The sequence below is a fragment of the Corapipo altera genome, unplaced genomic scaffold (assembly GCF_003945725.1).
Source record: "Corapipo altera isolate COAL_440 unplaced genomic scaffold, ASM394572v1 52b, whole genome shotgun sequence".
Classification (NCBI taxonomy): domain Eukaryota; kingdom Metazoa; phylum Chordata; class Aves; order Passeriformes; family Pipridae; genus Corapipo; species Corapipo altera.
The window spans coordinates 2,037,526-2,064,078 of record NW_020884922.1 but is presented as its reverse complement, the minus strand read 5'-3'; the positions used below and the strand labels follow the sequence as shown (position 1 = coordinate 2,064,078).

Here is a 26,553-nt window from a genome sequence, read left to right as displayed (position 1 = left end):
TAGACAGACACAGCTCCTGTGTTGGGCAGTCCAGATGTGTTGGGCTCCTCTGTGCACACCGACTAAGATCTGGTTCTTAAAGGGGTTTTTTTTCCACTGCTTTAAAAAATCCAGAGACTGGTTTTCTGCTCTAAAGATGGTAACATGTAGCATTGTCATGAAAACCCTGTTGCATATTACCACAAAAAAATTCTGGAGTATTTGAAGGGCCCTTTGATTTGTTGTTGTCTTCTTGATATTATGAGCTATACCAAGAGCAGCTGGAAGAGCAGGCCTTTAGAGTATGACATCTGTCTGGAAGCAAGCAGTGTGTCAATTACTTTGGAAGATAATCCAAGTACAATTAATGCTTCCCTTTCAATAAAAATGTTGTCAGTGCCAGAGTTTTCAAGAATCCATCCAGGCTATTCCTAGCCAGATGGATTAAGTTATATATTGTGAAGGCGAACAAGCCATCAGGCAAACCAATTGCTGAAGGAGTCAAAATATGCTCTATAATATCTCTGGTGATTACAGCTGTAGAAACTCATGTTTTGTTTCCTAACTGTTCCAAGAAGCTGAGGAGAGGGAATGGGAGAAACTGTTTTCGGCAGAGCTGAAACAAAACTTTTGGCAATTATTTTTGTGAGCAGTAATACAAAAAAGTGGATTTTTTTAACATTGAAATGAATTGTTTCAATTTGCTGCATTATTTCTAGCATTTTTGACTAATTAGTCAGAAAAATAGAGACAATTTACATTTGGTAACATTACCTCTGTTTTGCTAAACTTATCATAAAATTTTGGTTGACTTGACTAGGCATTTTCCAGCTAAAAATTCTGTCCATCTTTACATGCACAGACATGTCTGCACTTCAGCTGAGGACATCTCCAGTGCAACAAGGTGGCCTAGTTTTAATACTGAGGAGTTGTGCCTATTTAGGTGTAGGTCTGCAGCTCAGCTGCAAGTCACAACTTGTTCCTCCTAAGGTTCCTTTTCTTAATCACATCACATCCAGTTTTTAGAAGCTCTTGACAGGGAGCTGAAGGGGAGGCTCTGGCTCCCATCAGCACTGGTGCTGCACATGACACCCCAGAGGACCACAGAACTGACATGTTCAGCTGCAGAAAGGAAATCATTAAGTAGGAGGTCTCCCAATCCACTAAGGCAAAAAAAAGCATAGTAAACATTAATTACAAAAGAATTTTACTTAACTCTAGGTAATCACTAAAACTATATGAAGTTTTTTGGAATCTTTTGTTGTGTAGCTGCCTTAACAAAAAAATTCAAATTCCTTTTATTCTGGTCTTCCTTCCTTTCAACTGATCCTTCTTATAGCACATTTCTTTAATTTTTTACACAAATTTAAGCATAAGCATCTGCATTCTGAAGGAATATTTTGCCAGGTCTGTTTTATATGGCATCCCTCAACTTTTGCTGTCTTGCCATCACTGACTGTGCTGCACCAGGGCACAGGCACTCTTTACAGCTTTTGCCATGCCACACATTTTCACTGCAATCTCAAGAGCCTGTGTCAGCAAAGGAGATGCTGTACTGATGCTGTACTACTGGCTCAAGGCTTACAGCTCCTGGTGGTGCACTGCTGCACCACTTGAGTAGGACTCACGTATTTCCATCCATAACTTCATAAAAACCTCATGTATTTGGTCCAGTACCTGCAAAAGAGGTCACACCTACCATGTGTAACTAGTGTGTGTATGTGGGAAAGCTGGACTCTGCACATGCCAGGTATGGTTGCTCTGTGAGTTCAGAGGAGCCATTTGCCCATAAATCCTACACATTCCCAGCTGCAGCAGCTGTGGGGACTAGAATTAGGCTCCCTGTCCCTTGCCTTCCCTTCTCCCAGACAGGCACCCCCTCTGCACCCTTCATCACCCTCTTGCAGCAACCTTTGGAAAGCTGCCCTTTTCCCACAGCAGCATTCTACTCCTCACCCCTTGGATAACCAGACACAAAGACAAAAGTTATCACAGTCCAGTCTAATAAAAAAAGATCTAGGTTGGTGCTAAATTTAGAGTTGGAATAGGTTGAGTGCATCAAATGCCTTAGGGAGAACAATTTTTCTTTTTCTTCTTCCCTCCAGGACAGTAGCTCTGGACTGAGTAGGATAGTCTGGATTCAGTCTGAGGTGTGCCATTCCCAACCACTCAGCACTCAGGGACAAAAAACCCTGAGCTTTGTCCACTTGCATCAAAATTTAAGTAATTCCTCATGTAGCTTTTTGATGAGAGAAAGCAATTTTAGTCAACAGTGCTCTGTGAAACTGAGGTTAGTGGAAAGACAACAAATGTAAATAGAGAATTCAGCACTAAAAAAAGCTTTTACAAAAATATTCAAGTGCTGTCATGACACAGATGAAGTCCTTGCTGTGCTGGAATCGATGGCAAAACTCTTCAGCCACTTCAGCAAAGTTAGGATTTGACTGAAGGTGCACCTACTTTTTGTCACACCTCATACTTCATGTGGTTTTACATGTTCTTTTCTCATATTTGAAACAGATATTTCTGGTATAGCAGTCTATGAACTACCTGACACACTTCTATAAAAACAACTGGGACATGCTTGTTTGTTTTTGAAATGCTCTCTCATATGATTCCACTTGAGAATTTAACACAATAAACAGTTTCCCAAAAGTGCAAAAATATAACATCCTTCTACCATTAAAGAAGATAATTCATCCAAAACCCAAAGTATTCAAATGGCTTAGAGATCCTTCAATATGAAGATGAATGTTTTATGCTCTTACTGGCAAACACTGGCAATCTCAGAAAAGAACTGACACAGTTTAAAGTTAGCACTTGCAGAAGAAGGAAGATCTAAAGAAGCAAATACAACTGGCAGCCAAGCAAAGCAACTGCACTGGAAGTGGCAAGATAAGAAACATGCTGAAAGGAGCATCAGCATCACTGATTTGTCATCAGAATTCACAGAAGAATGAAAGGAACTGCTCTTGCTGGCACCTTGTAGGCACAGGCAGCAACACTGACTTGCCAAACAATAAACACCTTGTGCACATCTAGGCATGAAAACCTTTTTGGAAAAGAGGTGATGCTTACCAAGAACCCAGACTTCCTCTACATTTTCCCTCAGAAAATTTCTGTCATAGATATGGTATATCATGATCAATAAGAGGACAGAAGGGAGGAGACACCTCCCTCTCATCCAAAGGGCAACACAGTGAAGTATGAGGCACGAGAAAACAGCAGGTCTCCTGGTTTGGCACTTATACCTTTGGCCTCCTGACCCAGTATCACCAACTGGTGCGGTGACTATCCCCATTGCCAAAAACATCATCATCAGTTGTAACTTTATCTTTGAATGAAAAACAAGTCTTTACCTCCAAATCAGAAGGCACTCTCTGCTGCTTTAGCTGCACCTTCAGCAGATCTTTTTGCTGATCATCTTCCAGACAATCGATTTCAGTCACAGGGAATGCCTGCTGCTGTGTGTCTTCACTGATGCTGACAACAAAGAGCACCTCTGAGGTGAGCAGCAAGCAGCCTTCATGCTGCTGGCCTGATCCACTCACAATCATGACATCTAAGGCCATATGGACCTCTGGCCTTCCTAGAGATTGCAGCATTTTCCTGCATTATCAAGGGGAAAAAAAAAAGATGAAAAAAAGAAGTAGTCAGTGTTGTGCATGCGGTCCTCCGGGGTTTATTTTAATCACTAATGTTTTTACTTAAGCCTGTAGCTATCACCTGCAGATGTAAAATAAGCCAGGGAGTGTATCCAAAACACCATTACTGAAAGATTTTAGACTTCAGATTTAAAGAATGAATGTGAAATTGTTTCTTATAAAAACCCCTTAATCATTCACTGCAAAATTGGCCTAGTATCTGTGCTAGGTCAGCCTATTTCCCATCCTATTTCCTTGATAATAGAAAAATTACCCTGAGAAGTGGCTTAGAGATTCAGGGCAGAAAATAAAGCTATCTTCACTAACAGCTGTTTCTGGAGATGTGCAGTATTTTTCTTGGGCTTGGTGCAATGATAAATAAGTAAGAACTCACTGAATGCCATTAAATAAAGATCAGCTCTGTAGTTTCAGAGCTGGATGTAGATCAGCAGCCCATCATTTGCAGATTGGGTTTCTATGCACTACCTTTGTGTTTAATGTTCCTAAACAAACTGCCATAACTCAGCCTTTCCTAGGGAAGCAGCCTGTTAACTTGACCACAGGCCAGAACCTATTAATAAACAATGTGGATGTAAAAATGAGCAATTGTCTAAATAATTTTACCAGACATATTTGACGTGGCTGTTTGGAGCCTGCTCAACATGTTGATCATTTGGATGAGAGCGCTGCTTGGGAAGCTGAGAAAGTCCAGCTCCATGCAAAATACCTGTGGGTAAGAGAGTTCAGGTTTTTCAGTAGTTGTTTTCTACAAAACAGTTACGTGTTGCAGTGATGTCATCTGTTTAAAGCAGTTCATAAAATAGTGCAGATCCAAAATGATGTCATATCTTTGGAAGCTGTAGTCAAGATAGTTCATTAAATATTACAATGCAAGAGTTGTGCACTTAACCCCAGTGATCTTGCATTAGCAAGAAACAAAAAAAGCTCCACTGTGTGTTCTCTGAATTAGCCATACACTTGCAATCAAGAGAAACATAATGCTCCTGAGAGCCATCACTTCAGAGTAGGATCAGACACATCACTTAGGATTCATGTAGAAAAAATCAAGACCGTTGTTAACTTTCTTGCTTAATATTAAAATACTTTCATATACGTGTCATGATTGGTACAAATTAGAAGGCAAGTTTGCCTAGATACTGTATTTAAATGTTCAGTTGCTTAATCCAGCTGTTAAACACAGATCCATATACATTTATGAGATCTCCTGGGGCATCTGGTTTATTGTGAATTCTTCTTAGTGCCAGCACAGAATGGAGACTACAAGCAGCAGTTAAACAAGTTTCTAAAAAGACTCTCCCAAGCTGAAGATGATACAGTATGTATGCTTTCAGATGGCCTGTAAACTTTTAATGATGAGGTATGGTCACCAGAAAGAATGAGTGGGTTGCAAAAAAATTCACAAATTAAGTAGTTTTAAAATTTTTTACATGAGAGACACAAAGTAGGTTATGCAGCAAGCACTACTGTTATATGGTTTGGTGCAAAGTTGCTCTCCAAATAAGTGGAAGAAATTTTCTTTTTTCTAATTAAGCATTCCAAAGGCATTTTTGCACAAGGGTGTCAATAACTTAGATTCCTTTTTACACAATGGACAATAATTTAAACAAAACATCAGTGATGAAAAAAACCCTTTAATTTTTAACACACATGTTGATGGTAATACTTAAAAGGAGCATCCCAGTTGTAACAGTTGGCTTACCGAGGTTCTCAGCATTATGTGAGTGAAAATGTTATTTACAGATGGAGAAAGAGAGAACATGTGTTTATTTCTGTGTGGTCCCCCACACCCCTTGGTCCCCCCCAAGGGGCACAGTCCCACTTCCAATCCAGTTGTGGGTAAGAGTTAGTTGAACTTTTGTGTGTTTTCCTCTCACGCACAGTCAGTTACTATTGATACAGTTTTTATGTTTTTTCCTGGCTAACTCCTTTTCCATGTTTTCTCATGGAAAACATGACGTCTTATATACCATATCTGCAATGAAAAGTGTCCCTCTACTATTACAAGTTTCTTGATAAAGATGGGAGCAGAATTAAGTCTAGAAAAAATAATGCAACAACACACAGGCAGCTGACAACAGAAAAATGTTTCTCATTTTACTGATATGGGTTTTATACCTATGGAATGTATAATTCAGGAGAACAGTTATTATTTAGACTCATACAAACAAGCTAAAGTTGATTTGAAAGAATTCTAATAATCATTTCATTATGTCTTTAAATAGATGGAATGAGTTGTGAATGTTGTCGATCATCCTAAACTTAAGCCTTAAAAGAACTACTCATATTCTAATCAACACATCACAAATATAAATATTGCTAGTGATTAAAGTCTTAAACATGCAAGATTTGTCTGGTATGATTAGTGAAGCAAAGTTATTGACACATTGTCCTTTTATCAACAGGTCTCCCTGCTTCTCTTCCCTGACTGCCTCCGCTCACCATTTTCTCTTCAATATCCAAACCAACAGCTTTGATGTATTGATACTGGAAGCAAAGGAATTAGTGTATTTTGGTATTTTATTTTTATCTTTCACACTTCTTGGTTGTTCACATCAATTTGAAACGATTTGCCAGCACTGCCACTAAGTGCTAAGTCTAGCTGGAAAACCCACTTCTGGTTGCTAAAAGGTTACCTATGTATCCAAAAACAGGACTGTCTCCTCATGACTCTCCAACGTCCAGTTTAAAAAGGGGATGCTCCCACTCCATGACTCACTTCTTTCTCTCAGGAACATAACTCCCTCTTCGTGCAGAGATAGCACAACTCTTTCCTTGCCATAACAAAGCAATCTCAAAATAACACTCTAATTGGATATAGTGTTGCTCTAATCCTTTTATGTCAAAAATCTTTTGTAAGCACATATGTTTCTGTAACTAATTCTACTGTATTCCAAGAATTACTTCATGCTTTCTGCATTCTGTGTTTCTGTGGTTGTACATTGCTGATCGGTAACACAAGAGAGAAGCACACCATGATGGCTTTTAAGAAAAGCAGCACAACATTTTGTAAGTATTCTAAATCTTTCTCTAAGTCACACAGCTACTGAGCAGAGGAAGCAAGACACAGCAGGTTGTATCTGAAAAGCATTTTAAAATTTAAATGGAGATGTGGGAAATAGCCAAACTCACCGTAACCTGTCTGGGAGACCAGCTCAGCTGCCCCTCCAATGGGCTTTGTGAAGACGCCCATGATTCCTTTCCCCACACCCGAGATGACTCCCCTGGCTTTGTGCCCGGCTGAAGCCTGGGCCTCAGATATTCGTTGAAAATTCTGCATCGGCTGATCCACAATTCCAGCAATTGCACCTGAAAAAAACAAGGGTCCCCAGTAAGTAGTGAAGATTAATATCTCAGAATAAGAGGAAATCTTACTACTGGAATAGTTCTTGGAATAGAGACTGTACCCTACTCTTCTTATACAGCTATTTAGCATGTGACCAATTAGCTAAACACTACCTTAGCTTCAGTGTAAGTTAAATCTTGACTTTTTGTTTTAAACATTCAGATCATCTAACCTTACAGTATATTCTCCTCTTTCAACTACTTTTGTTAAATGCTCTTGCTGAGTTAGTTTAATTTGTCTCATTCTGTGTAGCAATTCTCAAAATTCTGGGCTAAGAATAAAATCCTCCAGTTTTAGACAACTTGAACTCCTATGGAAATGAGATTTTCACGTAAGTGTGAGATTGACTTCATGAGAATAAAAACTGCTTGTATTCAATAGATCATTTTTATATCCTCTTCCACTGCCAGAAATGTTCATAAGCTAATGCAACTTTTGATATATTACTAAGATTAGCAGAATTAGACTTTGAGACTTTTTGTTACTTTTTTGTGAAAATGATCATATTTTACTTTAATGTGCATGGGTCAAACTTTTACAAGTAACACAAGTGACCTTCCCAGCTTTTAGTATCAACAAAGAACTCCAACTTAAATCTTCCTAAATGTAAACAGGTATGTGAGGTGGTACATTCCTTTGATCTTGAGTTTACGCTACCCACTTAACCACAGACATGTCTCTAGTTGTTGTAATTTTGATAGATAAGCTATTTGGACATCGCTAAGAGTACAGGGATTGGACAAAGCACACCAGTCTGCCTGATCCAAGGTGCTTAGTGAAAAGCAAGTTTGCAGGCTCCTTGGCCAGCTCTCAGTTTGCACCTGCAACTGCAAATATCAAGATAAAACAATTATTTAATGAGTAGGACCGAGTGTCACCCTGGTAACCAGGCATTTTCACTGCAACCTAGACATCTTTGAAGACTCTGCTTTGTATGCAGAAGCAAATCCAGGCATAATTCCACAGATTTGGGCAATTGCAACCGAGGTATTTGGCCCCATGTGTTTACCAGCGTGACATGCACTAGGGAGCAAGCTGCTAAGTGGTTTTCAGATGGTTTTAGTTTACTGTCACTGGATAAATGAAGAAGTTGCTGACTTTGAACAAGAAGAACTAATATTGTACTTATATACTGGTTTTCTATCCAAAGAAGAGACGGGGATGAGAAGCAGCACACATCTCCCCAGATCCTTGTCCCTGGGATACCATCCATCGGCAATTCAAGAAACTTGCATCTCCCATAAATGCCTTCCTCTCCTCTTAGAGAGATTTCTTCCAACTTCTGTATATGTATCCTTTACTGATAAATGTATAGTATTTTCCCAGAAAATGCTAGTCTATCTTTAATGCGATGCCTGCTTTTAATTGAGCTCACTCACTGAAGCTGAGTGTGCAGCTGAACGTTCACCCTTTGTACCACAAAGGCCATGAAGCTTCTTCCTTAATGCCATGCCATGGAAATGATACAATTTTCAGTTCATTAGTACTTACCAGCTGCTCCTGCTGTTTGACTAAAATAATACCACAACACCACATTACACAATTGGGATTGTTTGTGCAGTCTTTTTTTGCAATTGTGATGCATTTGAAAGCATAAAACAATACTTGGTGTCCTGCTAAGTTATGATATTACACCCTACAACACCTCACCCTATCTCTTGAGGTCATCCACAGCAACTGCACTTTTAGAACAGAAGTTATTGCCTTATTAAATGTAATCCACCTAAGTCCTAGCACTAGTAAATTATTTACTGCAATACACTTGAGCAATGTTATAAGGTAATAATAAATAAGAGCCTACTCCAAAGGACCTGTGGTACGCTCCAGGCACTTCTCAGCTGGAATTAGGCCCAGAGGACAAGGAAACAGAATGGAAACTGCTGTGACTGTGTTATATAAGATTATTTATATACTGCCTCGAATAATATATAGCTTAATTAGCCAGTTTAGTACTTCCACACTTTCTGTTACTCTGGCATTTTATGCATGCTCTGAACTTGTTTGTGAAGATATTGTGCTTTTGTCCCTCAAATCCTTTTGCAAGTCCTGTTATTCTACCTGCAAAAATATAACCAATGATCTTCTCTCCCTCTTTGTAATTCCTTATCTCAAATTGTGACTCATTGATATAACTCATTCATGTTCTGTGGCCATGCCCACAAATCACATTATAACGTTACTCCTTTCATTGAGGAGTGGCTGGTCCTACCACCCTTGCATGGGGAATCTAGATCTGTGCAGCTTCTTTCCTGTGTGTATGAGTGATATGTGGGCAAAGGAAAAAAAAATAGGCCAAAGGCTGAGCCACCTTAAACCCCAAGAGCAGTGAGATAGTGGTGATACACATGTGAGGTTGAGGGCATCTCCTCACACTTGGAATGGTGCAAAGCACATGTTACAGGTGCCCGTGTGGCTTCTTGCGTTCTAACATAAAGTTTGTGGCAGGAGCATCATGCTGGATGGACTTACCACAGAAGGTCTCTCCGTGTCAGATTTCAGCAGGGTATCAGGGGAGCAGAGCATGGAACCACATGTAGTGGTTCCTCCCTTCCCACTCTTATCTCACACTCTCACATGGTGTCCTACTGTTGTCCTCATCTTTTCCCTGTAATGTCCCTTGCCCATTATTTTTTTTTTATTAAATGAAACCATTCTCCATTTTTCCTTTCTTCCTTACCCTAGGCATTTGATTTTATATGCATGTCCACATATGTACACACAGATTATATATGTATAAAGAAAACCTCAATAAAATTAAACACCAAAGCAACAAAACAAAAACATATTCTTCCATTACTGGACCAAAGAGGTTCCAGCAACAACATAACATCTGCTAAACATCAGATGGGGTGCATTCTAGTTAATACATGTTGCTCAGTAACAATAAAAAAGTTACTTTGATAACTACAAAATTCAGATATTTCAAAGTATATCACTGGATTACTTCAAGAATTTGATTACAGGCAGCAACTGGTTCGTGCACAGACTGACAAAGTTTGGTGCCTGTAGTACAGCTCACAGAACTTAGCAAAGCTTGGGTTGCTTGTGACAAACTCTTTCAGACAAAGACATGATTGGAAAAAATCCTCCCCCTCTCCCCAAGAGAAATGGGCCATGCTTTTCCATGAGGCTGGAAGCTAGCCAAACTGAAACCCTTTTGCTTCCTTTTCTCTTCTCTGTTGTCCTTCACACAAGTCCTTTGGTATTTCACACTAAAATACAGCTAAAGCTTAGTCTCATCACAGCAAACATCACATGAAAATGCAGCTCAAAGAAAAGAGCACCTGCTGCCGTGCATTAATGTATTTGCAGTATTAGTGTGTGGAATAGCACACAACTTCAGGATCAGCAGCAGCTTGTAGTATCTGCAGATAGGCAAAAGTAGAGTGGCCCTGATTCAGTGAGAGCTACACAGCCACTACCACCCGTAATAACAAAAATTTGAGCTTCTGAAACCTGGGCTTTACCTTTGCTGGCAGGGCAGTTACACTGTCCATCAGCACGACGCAATTCACTTTCCCTAAAAGCAGGAAGGAGTAACTGAAATGTTGAACACTTCTGCCATTGTAAAAAATGGCTTTTTGAGTAGTTGTCAGCTTTTTGGTTAATAAGAAATTCTCAACTTCCTAAGGGGAGCTACTTCAATATGATATTTTTCACTAGGACCCGCAGTTGAAAACTAAGCCCATAATTTCAATAGTCTCTTTTACATGGTTATAAAGTATTATTTTAAGTTTGACCTTGTCATGCAAAATGTAAGAGCTAGTTCCTCTGCGGGAATTCAATCATCTGAATATTTTACATACAATTATCACTGCATTTTTGTCTAATCATATGAAAAAAACCCCACACCTATCATAAGCTTTTGTTTCTTTTCACAGACAAATGTTCATAAAATGACCCAGAAGTCTCCCCCAAACTAGAAGACAACAGCTGGCCAAAGATAACAATCAAATCAAACAACACCCTGACAGTGCTTGAGTCATTTAAAATGAGACAGGACAAAGCACTTAAGAATGTACCACAGGGAACAACTTGCACTGAGGACGAGACAAGAGTACATGATTTTGGCCCTGATTCAGCAAAGCTCTTAAGCACATGCTTAAGTGCTCTGCTGAATCAGGGCCACCATAAGCCAGATTTTCAGAAAAATCAGAAAGGCAACTCTTCTTTCTGGGTAGATACCACAATGTATCAGTGAACTGAGGCCTCTCACATGAATGTGCCTCGGCATGAAATCTGCATTTGTAATTTTTTTAGCTGCTTGCATAGGTCAGATGGCTTTTACCAACATGAGAGTACTGTGACTACCCCAGAAATCTCTTTCACACTTCTCAACTTTACAATTAGACAGCCACAGAAATTATAGCTTCAAATGGTCTTGTTCTCTGCATTTCTGTACTCATCAAACTCTTCATCCTTGTGAAGGAAAATAACTGCAGCTTCACTTTGCTTTGTTATGTATGAAGAACCTGTAACTGTTTTTAGAGTAAGCATGTTCATGTTTATTCTGAATATGCTGGTGAAAAAAAAGCAGCACAGTGATACCTTCGGTTTAACTATGACTGGTTTTTTTTTTTTGGAAGCCACAATATTCTTTAAACTAAATAGTCAGGACAGAAACAGCTTTCTGATGTGTTTGTAAAAACTGAACATTCTTAATTTAGGTCTTCACACAATTTATACAAATGCTGCTGTGTATACAGAGAAAACATGCTTTTTAAAAATTAGGTTTATATTAAAAAAATTATGCCTAATACAAATTCAGTGGAATATTTCTGATTTCTCCCTTAGTGAAAGGTTCCATACTTGTCAAGTCCAGTTATACAGTATCTGTAGCTATTTATCTGCGTGCTTCATTGCCTCCACTGCTAAGAACAGAGGAATTTAGCAGGGAGGAATCTCTAAATAATAACAGCGGCAATAAGAACAAGAACTCTAGCTTGTGGAATAGCACTATTTAAATGCTAGTAATGAAGTTCTAAGTTTCTAACATGAAATCTGATTTCTCAGGAAATCAGGGACACTGAAATTCTAACTCCTTTTTTTTTTGGTTTTGTTTTTAACTTGAGTGTACCCCCATGAACGATGGAAGCCTTGAGCGCAGAGAGGTGCAAGAACAGCATATATGTGTGTGCATGTTACGAGTTCTCAGCTTTCCTGAACAGCAGAAACTTTGCCTTATTACAGCCAAAGCTACAAAGTTTTGCTCTTTACTGCACGCTGTACAGCTCATGCTTTTAGTTCTGAAGGGCTCTGGTGTGTCAGTGAAGGGGATATAGACACCATGTACCTCGCTGTCTTATTAATAACTGAACCAAGATCACCAACCCATTTCACCAGCACTGCAGGCAGACACAGTGCTTCTAAAAGTATAATCTTTCATCCAAATACTCAACCTGACTGCCCTTAGCTCAATAAAACAAGAAGGAAAAAGAAAACCTCCTCCAAACTGCCTTTGATTTGCAACATCAGTTGCAGTTTTCTATTGGGACAGTGGCTACTAGTATATGAAATTTCTCCTTTATGCACATTTCTCCCAAGACACTTGCTTGTTGGTTTACAGGCATTATCAAATGACAGTGCTTCACATCATCTAACGTTATTGCTTAAAATAATTCCCAGTAACTTAACCCAAACTTGTAACATTTTTACCACTTCCTCTTCAGGGCTTTCAGGGTTGCGGTTGCAAATTTAGGAGTTGTGTACACTACTGAAGATTAGGAAAGAGGACAAATCCTTTCAAGCTTCAGCTCTTCTAACCTTTTGCTCTGGACTGGTTTTGGTCACTTTGATCTCCGAGAGATTCATACTGTTTAATACATACTCAGGAACTCTGCCAAACAATACAGTTCTGCATTCCTTTGCTGTGTGACAAGTCGAAGTAACCTAGAAAATCCAGCCCCTTACTGCAAAACTTCTCGCAGAGGTTTTTTCCACTGCGGGTTAGTGTTCAAATTTTTAGGTACTATTTTGAAATGGACAGAGTAATCTTCACTTCATTTGGCTGCTTGATGAATACAAATACACTGAATCAAGATGATCTGGGTCTCTTTGTAATAGCAGAATTCCTCATCAAAGCTTACTTAACATCTGCACCAAGTTCAAGTGGTTTTCAAACAAACCCAAGAATTCCCGATATCTACAGTGCAGCAAAAACAAGCAGGTTCAGAAGGCATTCCTGTACCTCATCGGAAAATAAACACGAACATGGTGAAGTCTTTGTGCTGACTTAGTTACAAGCCACCTTGTCCAATGCAGAATTATTCTTCTTTTGACTCAGGTATACATCACGTACCAGTGAAAATATTATTTCACAAGGAAAGCGCAAACTCATTCTATATGTGCAATTATTTTATCAGCAAAAAACATATACAAAAGTTACTAAATCTTGATAAAAAGAAACTATCTCATATATATATTGTGAGGCTATTTCACAAGAAAACACCAAAACCCCCAGAATTTGGAATTATAATTCACATGTAGAAAAGGCTGGTGAGCAGATTAGAAAATAGTATTATCACTCAACTTGACATTTAATAGTACATTACCTAGAAGGCTAATGCCTAAACGAGAGAGCCCCTGTCTCAGTCCTTCTCCCAGGCTCTCTGGAAGCTGCCTTCTCCATTCTTCTTGTCTGTTGTAATGCTCCTCATCCAGTGACAGCCTATCCATATTCCGAGCAAGACTCGTTGCCAGATTGGTAATTGACGTCAGTGTACCTAAATACATGGAGATATACATTTGGGTCTGGATCAAAATGCTTTAATTTAAAACATGGAGTATGCCTCACTGCAACACTGAGCTTACGAGCAGAACAGCAAGTCAACTGAACAGGCACCCATGTGGAACATGCTTTACTATTTGTTAAGCATCACCACGCTGCTGCTACGGTCCACGTCACGCCTTTTACATTAGCCTGCTCCAGGTTTGCCTGGCTGGTGGGGACAGCAACTCATCTGAACATCCTTCCCCAGTTCCCTGACTTCTGTAAGGCTAACCTAAATGGAGGGAGGGGTGATGGAAAAGTAAACAAATATTTACAGAAGGAGCAGGGAGGCCGTGTCCTGCGGGAGGCTGGAGAGGGAGGCTTGGAGCAGCAGCCAGCGGCGGGGCAGCCGCCACAGTCTCTCCTGCAGCTGGAGCCACGCGATGGCACTGTTTGTACAGGTTTCTCAAAGGAAAAGCTACTCCTGGGCCAGGACAGCTCCACTGTCAAATCCTATCCTATAACTTACATAGTTATGACAACTGTATCTACTTCTTTCTTCTTTTTCTAAAGAAATAATAAATATGATGAGGCGACTGAGTGTAGAATTTCTGATGACCAGCAGAAGTGCAGAACACCCTTAATACTTCTGCAGTTATCGCATCAAGTACTTGCTGAGTGAATCTCTATTTCCCACTGGGAGGTTTAAAATTCTGAAGTTTCTGAAACATTCTCATGCACTGCAGTTAAGTGGTGATCTGTTTAATACATGAGAGTTTACATGTGAGCTTTGTTACCCTCCCAGCACTTCACTGCAGCCTAGCAAGTCAAACAAAGCTACAAGCAATACAGTTTAAAACTTTAACACATCCTTTAACAATGCATGACAACAAAGCAGTAGTTGGAGTAACAAAGTGAAAGCTCTACCTTTGGAAATGTGTTTTACAAATGATGTCGTTCCTCTGGAAACTCCACTGACAAATGCTCCTGGGCCTCTGGTCAGCCCTTCATAGGGGAGCCTAAAGAAATCAGCTATGCCATTCCCTATGCTTCTCACCAGACTAGCCGGGCTTCCCAGAATTTCCAACGAACCAACAACCCAGCCTGCGTAGAGAAACAAGACACATGTTACGGCTGCAAAAACTGCAGAAGCAGCAGTTGTGAAAAGCTTATTTCTTAATTATCTTTTTCACACTAGAATTCATCACATTGTGAACTTCCTTTGAGCAAAACACAGGAAATAACTCATCCACTATGAATTCAGAAATGGCAATCTTTCATACTTCGTAAATCAAAGAAATCCTTTTGGCAAACTCACAAATAGCTTTAGAATTACTTCCTTCCAGGAGCTTCCCGTATTTCTGCTAAAAGTGTGCAAGGGAGGTGGATGCAAGAGCCACACAGCTACAGAGGAATGGGACTGCGAGCTCAGATGGTTGGGTTGGTTTTAGATGCTATAAGGCAGCGTTGTGATTTCACATCCTTATGTGATAGAATTGTGACAGGGAGTTTACACTGATACAATGTACTGCTTTACGGGAGTGTGCAGGTCAATTGCTTGATGGAGTGTTAGGAAAAGGGATGCAGATTTTTGACAAGTGCTTAAGAAGTTATTTTAAATCCACTCCAACACTTCTAAGCTGATCATTTTCTTTCTGAGTGCAGTGAAAGCCAGACAAATGTCTTCTGCTCAGTACAGTTGTGTAAACAGCAATGACATCTACATGCTGATTAGGTTACTCATAGGGGAGTATTCCTTATGCATATCCCAGGAGATGTATCTGCAGATCTGGTTTCCTATATAAACGCAGGGTTGCCAGCAGCTTGCTGGATGGCCGAGCGCACAGCAATCTGTTGCTGGAAAGCTGTTCGCAGGTCTTGTCTTTCTCAGGCTGGTTGGCAGCAGATTTATTAGGGAAATAGTGGTGCATAACTCTTTTTTTGGCAGCCCAGAGAGAGCAATTCAGAAAGGGCAATAAACGTTAAACAGGAACTGCTTGGTCTTTGAGCCCTGGTACCATGAATTTCAACTGGCACTGTCAGAGTGGCACAAGGTGTGACAGGGCCAGGAGACTGAAGGATGGACAGAGTGGCCTCCTGCTCCCCCACAAGGGCCCTTGATCTGCACTCTGCCCTCCTCATTCCCATCTCATCACTGAAAACTCCTGCTATCCAGATGCTTTTCTTGTTTTCTGTTAACCCCTCCCAGTCACTCCTGTGGAAGGTTGAATCATGAAACTGAACAGAAGAGAAAATGTTACTCATATGAAATGGATTAATCTCATACTAGCATTCTAAGCTCCTGGAAAATCTATTATTCTTGTTGAATCTGTCCCACATTTCAGTTCTGGCAGGTTGAGAACTCCAGTACATGTAACATAAAAAGCGGGAACCAGAATGGACACAAGGAAGGGGGTGAGATGGACTACAAAACCAAAATGCAAGTGCTACTGGCAATGCAGCGAACAGAGCAGCAACACACACTGTGGCCCTGTGGTGCCTGCCCTGAAAAGGAGTGTCCCCTGGCAGTCCCTCCCTGCTGGGACTAAGGGAAACCAGTGCTCCAGGCTGGGCCTGCAACTCCCTCGCTGTAGTACTTTTAATAAATTATCTTTGCCACTGTGTGAAGTGATGAAAAGCTGGACGGGTGGGGAGGCACGCACAGATGTAAGAGATGCTCTTTCTACTTTTTCTGATCAATACTATTGCAATAACCTCTCACAGACTTTTTTCCCCCTAAATATTCTTTGCATTCCTTCTCTCAAGTGGTGGTGTGACAGAAAGAGGCTGCAGCACACCACAGCTTAGTGCCTTGATGTGCTGGAACATCCCCAGCAGGCACCACCAGGCCCGGACACAGGGGACTTCAACTCCCCTCACCTGCTGGGCTAGCCAGCATGTTCCGGAATGAAAAACAGATAAACCCCAGGAATTAAAACAGTTAAACACAAAAATGATAACCCAGGGATGGTCTGTTGCAGTCTATCCCTGCCCTGTGGGTTTGGGAAGCTCTGGATGGAGCATGCTCACCCTTGGAGAGCTCATGGGAAGAATGTGCAACCTGCAGCACAAGTGACCCTCCTTGGCCAATGCTCAGAGCAAAACAAACAGCTCCTCAGTGCTGGGATGGACCACCCAACCCAAGGAGGAAGGTGTGGGAGTAAATCAGGAATAGGAAAATGAAGAACCAGGAATAATCCCTCAATTCACAAGCCCTGTGTGGCATTTACTTTGCAGAAATATAGTATCATCCCAGGTTACCATCTCCTACAGTATGCTTAGAAATTATATCTACTGACATGAAATAATTATGACTATATTAGCAAAGAGTTACTGCATTTTCTTTATAGGCAACTTAGGGCTTCAGGTACATCATGTACCCAGAGCAACTGATGGCCTTTGCACTGCTGCACACTGCAAGGCTAGCACAGGAGGAAAGAGCAAGAGCAGGCTCAGGAATCCCTATCCAGCATCTGTGCCTCACCTGGGATGTGGTGGATAAAAAGCCAGTATAGCCCTAATTTCCTGCTGCAGTCTGGAACTACTTGTAGCACCACTCCTAGCCAGTCATGGGGAGAAGCATTCACATTGTGGGCCATATCTGGCCACAAATTCACTGTTAATTAGCAAGACACTAGATTTCCCCTTTTGTACTATGAGATTTAACTGCAAAACCAGTACAAAGAAGCAGGAAAAAGAAAGACCTGCAAATTTTGCAAGCATAATAATGCAAGAAAATAATGAATTGGTACACAACGTTCTGGTGCACAATTGTGTACACAGTTGCCACAATTAACAATACAAGTCAGGTATGCACACTGTGAAAGACCAAGTCAGCATTTCACCATTTCTGTTTATAAGTAGTTGAAATGCCTGTGTACAATTTTGGAAACTATGCACAGAAATCAAGTTGCAGCTATGATGGCAGCACAAGTGCAAGCATCAGGATCTCAGAAAATCTGACCATTAGTATTGAAGGAAAATAAATCCCACTTTTCATTATGGAGTACGTTACTTGTGTGTGACCATGGAGGACTTTCCTCCTTCCTCAGGTTCACATTCTGTGCCACACTAAGACACATCAGAGACCAAATTTCATGATTTCTAAATTAGTATTTAGGGGAAACAGAATGTACCTGATAACCTGAAAAGACTAATTGCTCGCTATTGATCCTATGTGGGAGAAAGTTAATAACAGCAAACTTCATAGTTCTTGGATCAAAGGACAAAAAACATCTGTGTACCAGTTTAGACTGAAGGTTGTATGAAGAAAGATGGAATCCTAATCATAAACTGCAGCCAAAAGGAGTTTTAACAACAAAACATTGTACAGGGCTATAATTTGCTTCTGAATGCAGAGCAACATGCTCAATAATTTGATTAAATGTAGTTTTGGGGAGTTTATTTGAGGAATGTACCATCTATAACGCTGCTGATGCTTTTGAGAAAGCACGCAGGATCACCCTTGAGGAGAAAAGGCAACACAGAAAGAATTGTGCCTTGCAGAATTTACCACCTAAGGAGTCTTTCTGCTGTGCCTTTTGCAACTGGACGTGTCTGTCTCGTATTGGCCTTTTCAGCCGCCAACGCGCTTGCAACAAATGTGGGTAGAGCCCTTCCCAAATCTTCGTTTGCGAAGCCCAGCCATGATTTGAGGAATGTGGGTTGATTCTGACTAGTGCAATAATATAAAATGACAAAACCTAAGCCAGTTAGAATACATTTTTATACTGTGTTCAGGGTTTCCTAAAGCGTTTAGGTAGCTGGCTAATATTTAGTACAACTTTGGAAATCTTCACTGGTGTATGCTTGGCCATTTTATTTCCCTTATGTTGTACGGCAGGACCTGAAAGGTGTCTGAAAATATCATGAAGCAATAATTGTATGGCTAACATCCAGGTTATTCAGTTTGAGAGACAATCACAGAATCCTCGTGCCTAATAAAAATGTTACATGTTAAGAAAAAGTACTGACCTGCTCTGAAAAGTGCTCCAGCAGCGTAATGCATGGCCAAGGCATGGACAAGTTGCCTGGCAGTGGTGAAGATGGGTCCTCGCTCAAACACAGAGAAGGAGAGAGGGGTGTGATCTGAGGCTATATACAGTTTCAATGAAGCATGAATACTGACAAGTAAATTTACAGGTTGTATTGTTAGTTTTCTTAGCTTCACAGGCTTAACTAAAGCTCTGGCATGCTCTCTCACTTGTTCAGGCACTATCAGGGTAGTATCTGAAGCATTTATGGATTTACAAGCAGTTTTGTTTTCTGGAAGATACGTATCAAACAAAGTCTTAATGTAGTAAACAAAGGTGTCTTCCACATACAGCCTAGCTGGTTTGAGTTCAAAGCTGAGGTCATTCACATGAAACATGAGATTCTCTTCCTCAGAAAAAGCAATGCAGAGTTTTATAAAGCAGTTTTCCTTATAGCTTTCCAAATCTTTGTTACAAACAATGAGGTTGTTCACTCTTGACCATTGCACAGTCTCATTTTTCTCTCCTTGGCACAGCAGGACTGCAAAATGGAAATTAGATTTGCTGTACAACTGATTGTCCAGTTGCAAGTCTTCACAATACACTTGGAGACTATGAAATTGTGGGAGGCCTTCCATGGAGTCCCGCTGGAACTCCTGTGACAGGGAACTGGTGGCTGGGGCCATGTGGACGAAAACATTGTCTGCTGTGAGACGCAGAAGTTCAGATGATACTTTGTGGTTTGTAATATCATCAAATGCAGCAAGACTTAACTGATTGATGAACATTTTCAGTGACAGAGTCTGCTCTTGACTTCTAGACAGGAGGGAGAAGAAATCTTGTTACTTCATGTATTTTGAGTCTATCTGGCATCTTGCTTTCTCAAAAAGCTATCAGGAGAGATGTTCTCTATAACACACGGGAAACTCATTGTGCAAATCCCGTTAACATTAATGGGATTTGGCAGTCTTAATCACCACAGTGGGTACCACCAAGGAGGCTTCTAAGAAATGGGATAGTATATATCTATGCCACATTTTTCTTTCTTTTTTATCAATCAGCAGAACAGTTTGGACAGGAATGTCTCTATCTACACATTCCCTATTATATTTGCTACAGAGCCAGATATTAAAGCAGACAACAAATACAATTTTCTGATAATTCATATACAGCCTCAGATGTTCCAATATCTTCCGAGAGCCACTACTGAAGGGTATTATCATGGATAATTCATTTCACATCACATGCAGTGAGTGCTCTCCAATGAAGTCACTATGGCATTTTTATACTGATGGCATTGAGGGCCTCCCTCCTCCAGTGTTAACTGCCCATTGCCAAATTTAACTAGCAAGTGGGCTATTCTGTACTGCTGATGACCAGTTTTTTGTGTGATTATTAGTAAATTATAGGGAAAATAAAAACAGTACAACAAATTTCATTCTAATTGTAACAGCATTGCTGAAGGTCAGGCATTCTGCCTTTTAGAAATACGTAGTATTATAATGGCACTTAATGAAGCTGAGGACCAGGTTGTGGTATATTATGGAAGTGGGAAAATCTTCTAAAGAGTGTTATAATCAAGTACAATTGATTACTGATTGTAAGACTATTTCTACAGCCCTTGCACATCAAGTTTCCTTGGGAACTTGTTAGATTACAGATGGCAGGACCTGGCTAAACTGATGAACACACTCAAAATTAATTATGGTGAAATTTTTTTTGTTATGAACATCTCAGGTCCTCTTTTTTGTATCAGTCATCTAGTGTTTACTCTAAAGTGACATGACTTTTGATCTTAGATTGTCCTTTTTAACTGTGATATACAAAGCCATATGGTCTAAACATATGCCACAGAGCATGCAGCAGTATTAAACCAAACAAACAGTTAGGCCAAAGTTCCTAAGTTCAATTAACACATAGGAAGCTGACTGACCTCTCAGCATTGTTTGGCAATGCTCTTTATCATCTTTTATGTACTTTATATACCTGTTGAGGTTGATCTCGATGGGTCCTGCTCTTCCTTCTGGGGCCAAGGTTATGACTATTGTTCCACAGTGATGGGCAATGTCCACATAAACACAGCCAAAGCCAGTTAAGAACACAATCTAGTGGAGAGAGGTAGAAACACATGGAATGTTACTGAAATTACTATTAATGCCTTCTGGTTGAGATCTTTTACTCAAATCATGACACTATTCAGGAAAAAAGTCAGAATTCAATAATTCAGAAAATAACAGCTCTGATACTTTAAGTATTTCAGTTGTACAGTTGAAATTTTCACCTTCAACTGCATAACTGAATACATTTTAATAAAAAAATTCTCCAGAAATAAGCACGATGTGCTGTGGAGGGGGGAGCTTATATGAGAAGAATAAACAGGAAATTTTAATTTGTGATTTTGCATTAAAAGGAAAGGCATATTTCTTGAGCTCTACAAAATTTCACCTTCTCCTTTAGAAAACAAACCCTTAACTAACACTGTGTTGCTATGGCCTAGCTCAGAGCTGGTTAGATGAATGCCTGACAGAATGATGTAAAACACATGAAGACAAAAATAAGTAACCTTTTGGATCCATGAAGACTTGCGTAACAACTAACCACTGAACATCTTTTTAGCCATCTAAACTGGTTTTGTGAGAACACCTTCACAAACAAGTTGCTGCCCCAAAGAAATGGCAAAAGTCTGTTGGAAAGCATAAAACTTCTAAAAAGGCAGGAAAACTGGGAACTTGACAACACATTTGTGTCTTGCTTCCAGATGTACAAACTTCCATTCTGAAGAAGTTGCTTTTAGGAACAAATATTCTACTTAAAGAAATGATGTATTGTTTTTGGAGCTTAATTCTGCAGTATTTCCATGCAAGTTTTGTGTTTTTCCAGAATATAAAAGATTAAGGTATTTTACAATTTGGAAAACTCACAGAAGTCCTTCTTAGAGGAAGCTGGCTTCTCTCTTCTTGTAGGGCTAAAATCAGCGCAATTGTTTACTAGATTGCAATAAGAGAAGCTATAATTTAAAGGCATGCAAACTCCAGGAATAAAACAAAGATAATGGGCTAGCACAGGTAAAATAAACAGCTGTTTGTCTTGAAGAATCTTTACTGCTGTTAACAAGTCACCAGAAACAAAAACAATTGGAAGTTTAGTAGGATCAGCACTTGAACTGATTCTTGTTAGACTATTTACAATAACCTTGTACAGATAATTAAATTTCATTCATCAAATTTCTTTCATATTCTTCCGAGAATTACATATAAGAGAATTTCTAATTTTGACATGGCAGTTTCAATCCTTTGCTTGTCTGGAAAGGATCTGTAATCCTGCATGGTGGAATTGGAGAAAAAATGACATTTACTGAATTTTCAAAACACCCTTATTATCTAAAAAACTCTCACTGATCTCAAAGATTGGTCATTTTAACTCCAATTTCAGAAGACTTTGATGATAAACACCTCGATTTTTAGTAAGGTATTAGTTTTAAGTAATTTTAATTTACTTTCTAACAGAAAGAGAAGTACCTATCTGTGACTGCGTAGAAAGAGTACAAATTACTTAAGATCCTTTAAATCCCAGTTATTTCACAATCTGAACTGAACTGTATGTGATGCTAGTAGCATATTCCTTATTCACATATATTTATAGTTTTCTAAGAGAAAGACAGACTGAGAAATCCTGGGGAAATTTTCTTCATGTAAACCCTAAAACTTCAATAACAGAAGGCTACCCTTTTTATTTGGAGAGTTCTTCAAGTAGACAATGATCCCCAAATGTTGTCTTAGCATCTAATTCCTTCTAGGAGCCAGATACTTATAAAGAACCCTGGTCTGGCATAACATTAATGACTGAAATTTGAAACCTCGCATTGCTTGACTGGCTTGGTGAATGGAACTGAACCACTTGCTATATAACATAACACTCAATAATCAAGAGCATTTTGTGATTGCTGCCCAGGGAAAACATCTGAAACTAGTATTTCTTTCAAAGAGTCAAGCAGTTTATGTTGATTCCATGTAAACTAATGACTTCAAAGATGGAAAAAATTCCCATCAAAAAGAATTACTCCAGTCAAGGAAGCTTTCATTTACCTCGAGACTGGGGGAAAATAGCAGAAGGAAATAAAAGGGGATTTTGTTTTGTTTTAGAAAGACATGAGCAGCTTCTGTGAAGACACAGAGGGAGAATGGCAGTGATGATTCCTACAAGATGTACAGATAAAAATCTGTGATAATTAGGTTACCAAATAGAGGGATTTTCCTGCACCCTGTGGCATTCTTTGCTTACAGTGGCCAGAAAGTTTCTGGACTAATTTTTCTAGGAAACACCAGGTTAATTAAAAAGAAGTGAAAAAATTCAGTGTTAGAAAGCCTGTATTTCCAATTTAGCTATTTTTAAAAAGACCCAGTGAAGAAGACAGTCTGTATTCTAAAACTTCCACAGGAAGGAGCTGAGGAAGGAGAGTTCCAAAGACTTAAATAAAAACACTAAAACCAACAGAAAGGAAATGCTTATTGCAGAGGAACAATATACTGTGCAGGTCAGGAAGACAACCATTTATGCTGTGAACTAGGAAATAGTTTATAATGATTTACTTGTGTTCCTGGATTGTTGATGTCCACAACATCACTCCATTCATTTACTGATTCGTCAGATGACATCACTTTCAGAAGAATACTGGGCAATAAATCTCTTGTTTTGCAATCTGGATAGCTGGAGACTTGATGGTAAAGTTCATGATGAACCGAACACTCAGCTGGAATCTTTCTACAATAAACTTCAAATTTTGGCGTATCTGAAATTTTATAAAATATGCAAGATTAGCACTTTCTAAAACCTGTATGAAATCAAAACTCACTGATGCTTACAGAAATGAAAAAGTTTCTGTCTGAAATATTACTAAGAAATAAAAGTATTGCTTTTCTATTGGTTGGAATACTGTATGTTTGGGTTTTTTCCTTTTTTTTTTAAATTTCATTAAGTTTTACATAAATAATGTTCCACTGATCATTACTTTAACATACTGTAACTGGAATTTTGACAGTGTGTTTTTTGTTACATTTGTAAATCTGAGGAAATATAATTGTTCCATGGGATTGAATTGATGTCAACAAAACTCTACTGCCTATGAGCTTCCTACAGCTGAGTCACCTTGACAGCTGGAACCAGAGAGACCCAAAAGCCTGGAGACATTTCAGTTCATATTCCTGACCTCACAATTAGCTCCAATAGCTTCCAGAGTCTCTCACTTTGAGACAGACCTTTATGAGGGCATCAAGTTCTTGTTATAACCAAAACACATACTGAACTCAATTTTGTACTGGAGATACAGTAAAATAATTTATACTACAACAGTGCACTGTTTCTAATTATTGCACAGTACCTACCTTTGAAATTCTCTTTTACAAGCAGTGTAATGGAGCACCTGTTGTGTATAATTATACGAGGACTGGGATCTTCTGTAAGTGTTAGGTACGTCACGCCAAGATGCTCTTGATAAGTCAGTGCTATAGCTCTAAAACAGATATATTGGATTATGCATGTTTTGGATGAAATGTTTACATATTATTACTCTGAACAATTAAAAACATTCAAAACTAGCATCTGTAAGATTCTTTATAATCACGTTCCAATTCCATAGATATTTATCTATATTTAGGCAAGTACATATCTCCACTTCAACGGAACAACACATGGAAATAGCCTAAAACACGTTAGAGCAGAAATCTCTAACTAGAGACTACTCATGAGTTAAATTGAACACGTATGTCTGCAAGATGAGAGTCCTAGCCAGCAGAGATTTATATTAAATTAAAACCAGGAGATTGTAGGCCCAAATTTTCAACATAAATCTTTAAAATTTTCCAGAAGAATTTGCATGGATACTTCTCTGATACACATTGAAGATATTTGAACAAATACATAAATCTGTAACTGACTGTTCCCCTGGAATGATCCACAATGCTATCGCTGTTTTAAATGTCGATGTTATGGATCATTAGTACATCAATTTCCAAAATGAAAATAAATTAATTTAGTTCTACTCATTAGCTACATAAAACATCTTCATGCATAAAGATAAATTCTTTTTTTTTCTTATGCAAATTCATTGGCTATTTCTAAAAAGCTTCACTTCATAGTGATTTTAAAAATCACTGAATAGCCTGAAAATTTAATTAGGAATATGAGATTCTCTATGCCTGTTATTATAAGGAATCCTTTCCTTGTTCTTTCTATTAAATTTTTTTAAAATCTGAAGTCCTTTTGAGAATCTTTGGTATCCACAATGACACATCTTAGACTCTACAGAGGAACTGTATGAGAGTTGGAATAATATCAAGCACTTCAGGTGAGAGAAAGATCACAACACTGCTAATATATACTAACATAGCTTCTCTAATTTCAGTAGATTGTTTCTTGTTTGTGCCAGTATAAGAATGAATAGATTCAGATATCAGGTCTGAGAACTGAAGCTGGGCACATGACAAGTCATTGGACTGTTATTTTTAACTAGCTGGATGCATTTGTTTGTAAGTAGAATGCACATTTGGACAGTTCAAGGTTTAAAATTTGGAAATCTTTCTTTGCTGCAATCTCAAAATAGTTTCATCCCTTTTCTGCTTTATCCACTTATAATGCTTACAAAAATATATGTTTACCTTTTATAAACAAAATCTAAATTTTTGTATCGTCACAAGTCCTCAAACTCATAAATTGTTACCCACAAATTAAAAAAGACCACAATCCTCAATAAAAACTTTTCATGCTCTTATTTGGCATGCACATAAAAAAATAGCAGACCATATATTATAAAAATTGTACAACTTGTACACAGTCATAACATTAAACCATTTACAATAAAAGCATCAAAACCATCAGAAGATAACAATTTTTAAATTAAAGTAAGACTTGCCTTTACATATGGGGGGCATGTGTTACTCTGACTTTTGCATTAATCTCTTACGGTTTCTTACTAGCTGAGGGTTTATAGCAACAAGGGAAGTTCATTATTCATGACTGTTCAGTGTACAGTACCTGGTACAAAATCCACTTTCACTGCAAACCCCCAGGGGCACCGCCACGCTCTGTCTGGCAAACTCTGGTTTGATGACAGCGGGAAGGCTCCACAGGTCCCAGCTCCCAGCACAGCCCCCTGGGCTGAAACTCAGCAGCACACGCTTTTCGGTAAGAGGCTCCCCTCCCATTAGGGGACTGGTGTCCGACATCAGGTCCCAGCAGGGAACAGCACTCAGTGCCTCACTGGGAGGTGCCCCAGCCGGACTGATGCTGAACACTGTACTGTCAGGTGAGTGGAAGTCCTGGAAAGAAAAAAAATGATGGTAGCATGGCACGCTGGCTCCTAACAGGAATTTTCTTCATGTTGATTTTGCACAGAACGCTCAGTGACCACAACTAACTAAAGGTTGCACGAAGTCCACTGCATTAGGGGTTATTTGGCTGAACACAGATATCTGGGGGGCCTAAGTAACCTCATCTAGTGGCAGATGTCCCTGTCTGTGGCAGGGGGATTGGATCTAGATGGTCTTTAAGGTCCCTTCCAACCCAAGCCTTTTTATGATTCTCTAATCTATGATCTACAGTCTGCTCTCAGTTGCACAACATAGTTCTACCAAAAGCAAATTACCTTGCTGTAACATAACTGTGAGAAGAAAATCCATTTATAGTTATAAAACTAAGAACGGATTTTAGCCTCAAGGTTCTTCCAACTCCCAATCCCATAAGACTGCCACAAATTGCGTGATGCACAACTGTAGACACTGACGTGAAGAAAATTAATGCAGAAGGAAAACAACACAGAAATAGTGAACTTTAAAAATTTCATCTGCCAACTCCTCTAGTAATTTTGACCCTGAGAATTCTTTCCACATA

General features: G+C 39.3%; 1 protein-coding gene across 4 annotated transcripts in view; it reads right to left on the bottom strand.

The window, feature by feature from the left end:
* VPS13B (vacuolar protein sorting 13 homolog B) overlaps positions 1–26,553 on the bottom strand; it is a 426,536-nt gene that overhangs the window by 4,510 nt on the left and 395,473 nt on the right. For all 4 annotated transcript variants that reach the window (XM_027657093.1, XM_027657096.1, XM_027657095.1 and 1 more), the window contains 10 exons: positions 25,699–25,982; positions 24,051–24,178; positions 23,259–23,458; positions 20,656–20,774; positions 18,671–19,485; positions 14,624–14,800; positions 13,539–13,709; positions 6,774–6,950; positions 4,248–4,350; positions 3,339–3,588 (listed from right to left, as the gene is read on the bottom strand). In XM_027657093.1, coding sequence (XP_027512894.1) covers positions 3,339–3,588; positions 4,248–4,350; positions 6,774–6,950; positions 13,539–13,709; positions 14,624–14,800; positions 18,671–19,485; positions 20,656–20,774; positions 23,259–23,458; positions 24,051–24,178; positions 25,699–25,982 — 2,424 coding nt within the window. The remainder of the gene's footprint in view (positions 1–3,338; positions 3,589–4,247; positions 4,351–6,773; positions 6,951–13,538; positions 13,710–14,623; positions 14,801–18,670; positions 19,486–20,655; positions 20,775–23,258; positions 23,459–24,050; positions 24,179–25,698; positions 25,983–26,553) is intronic.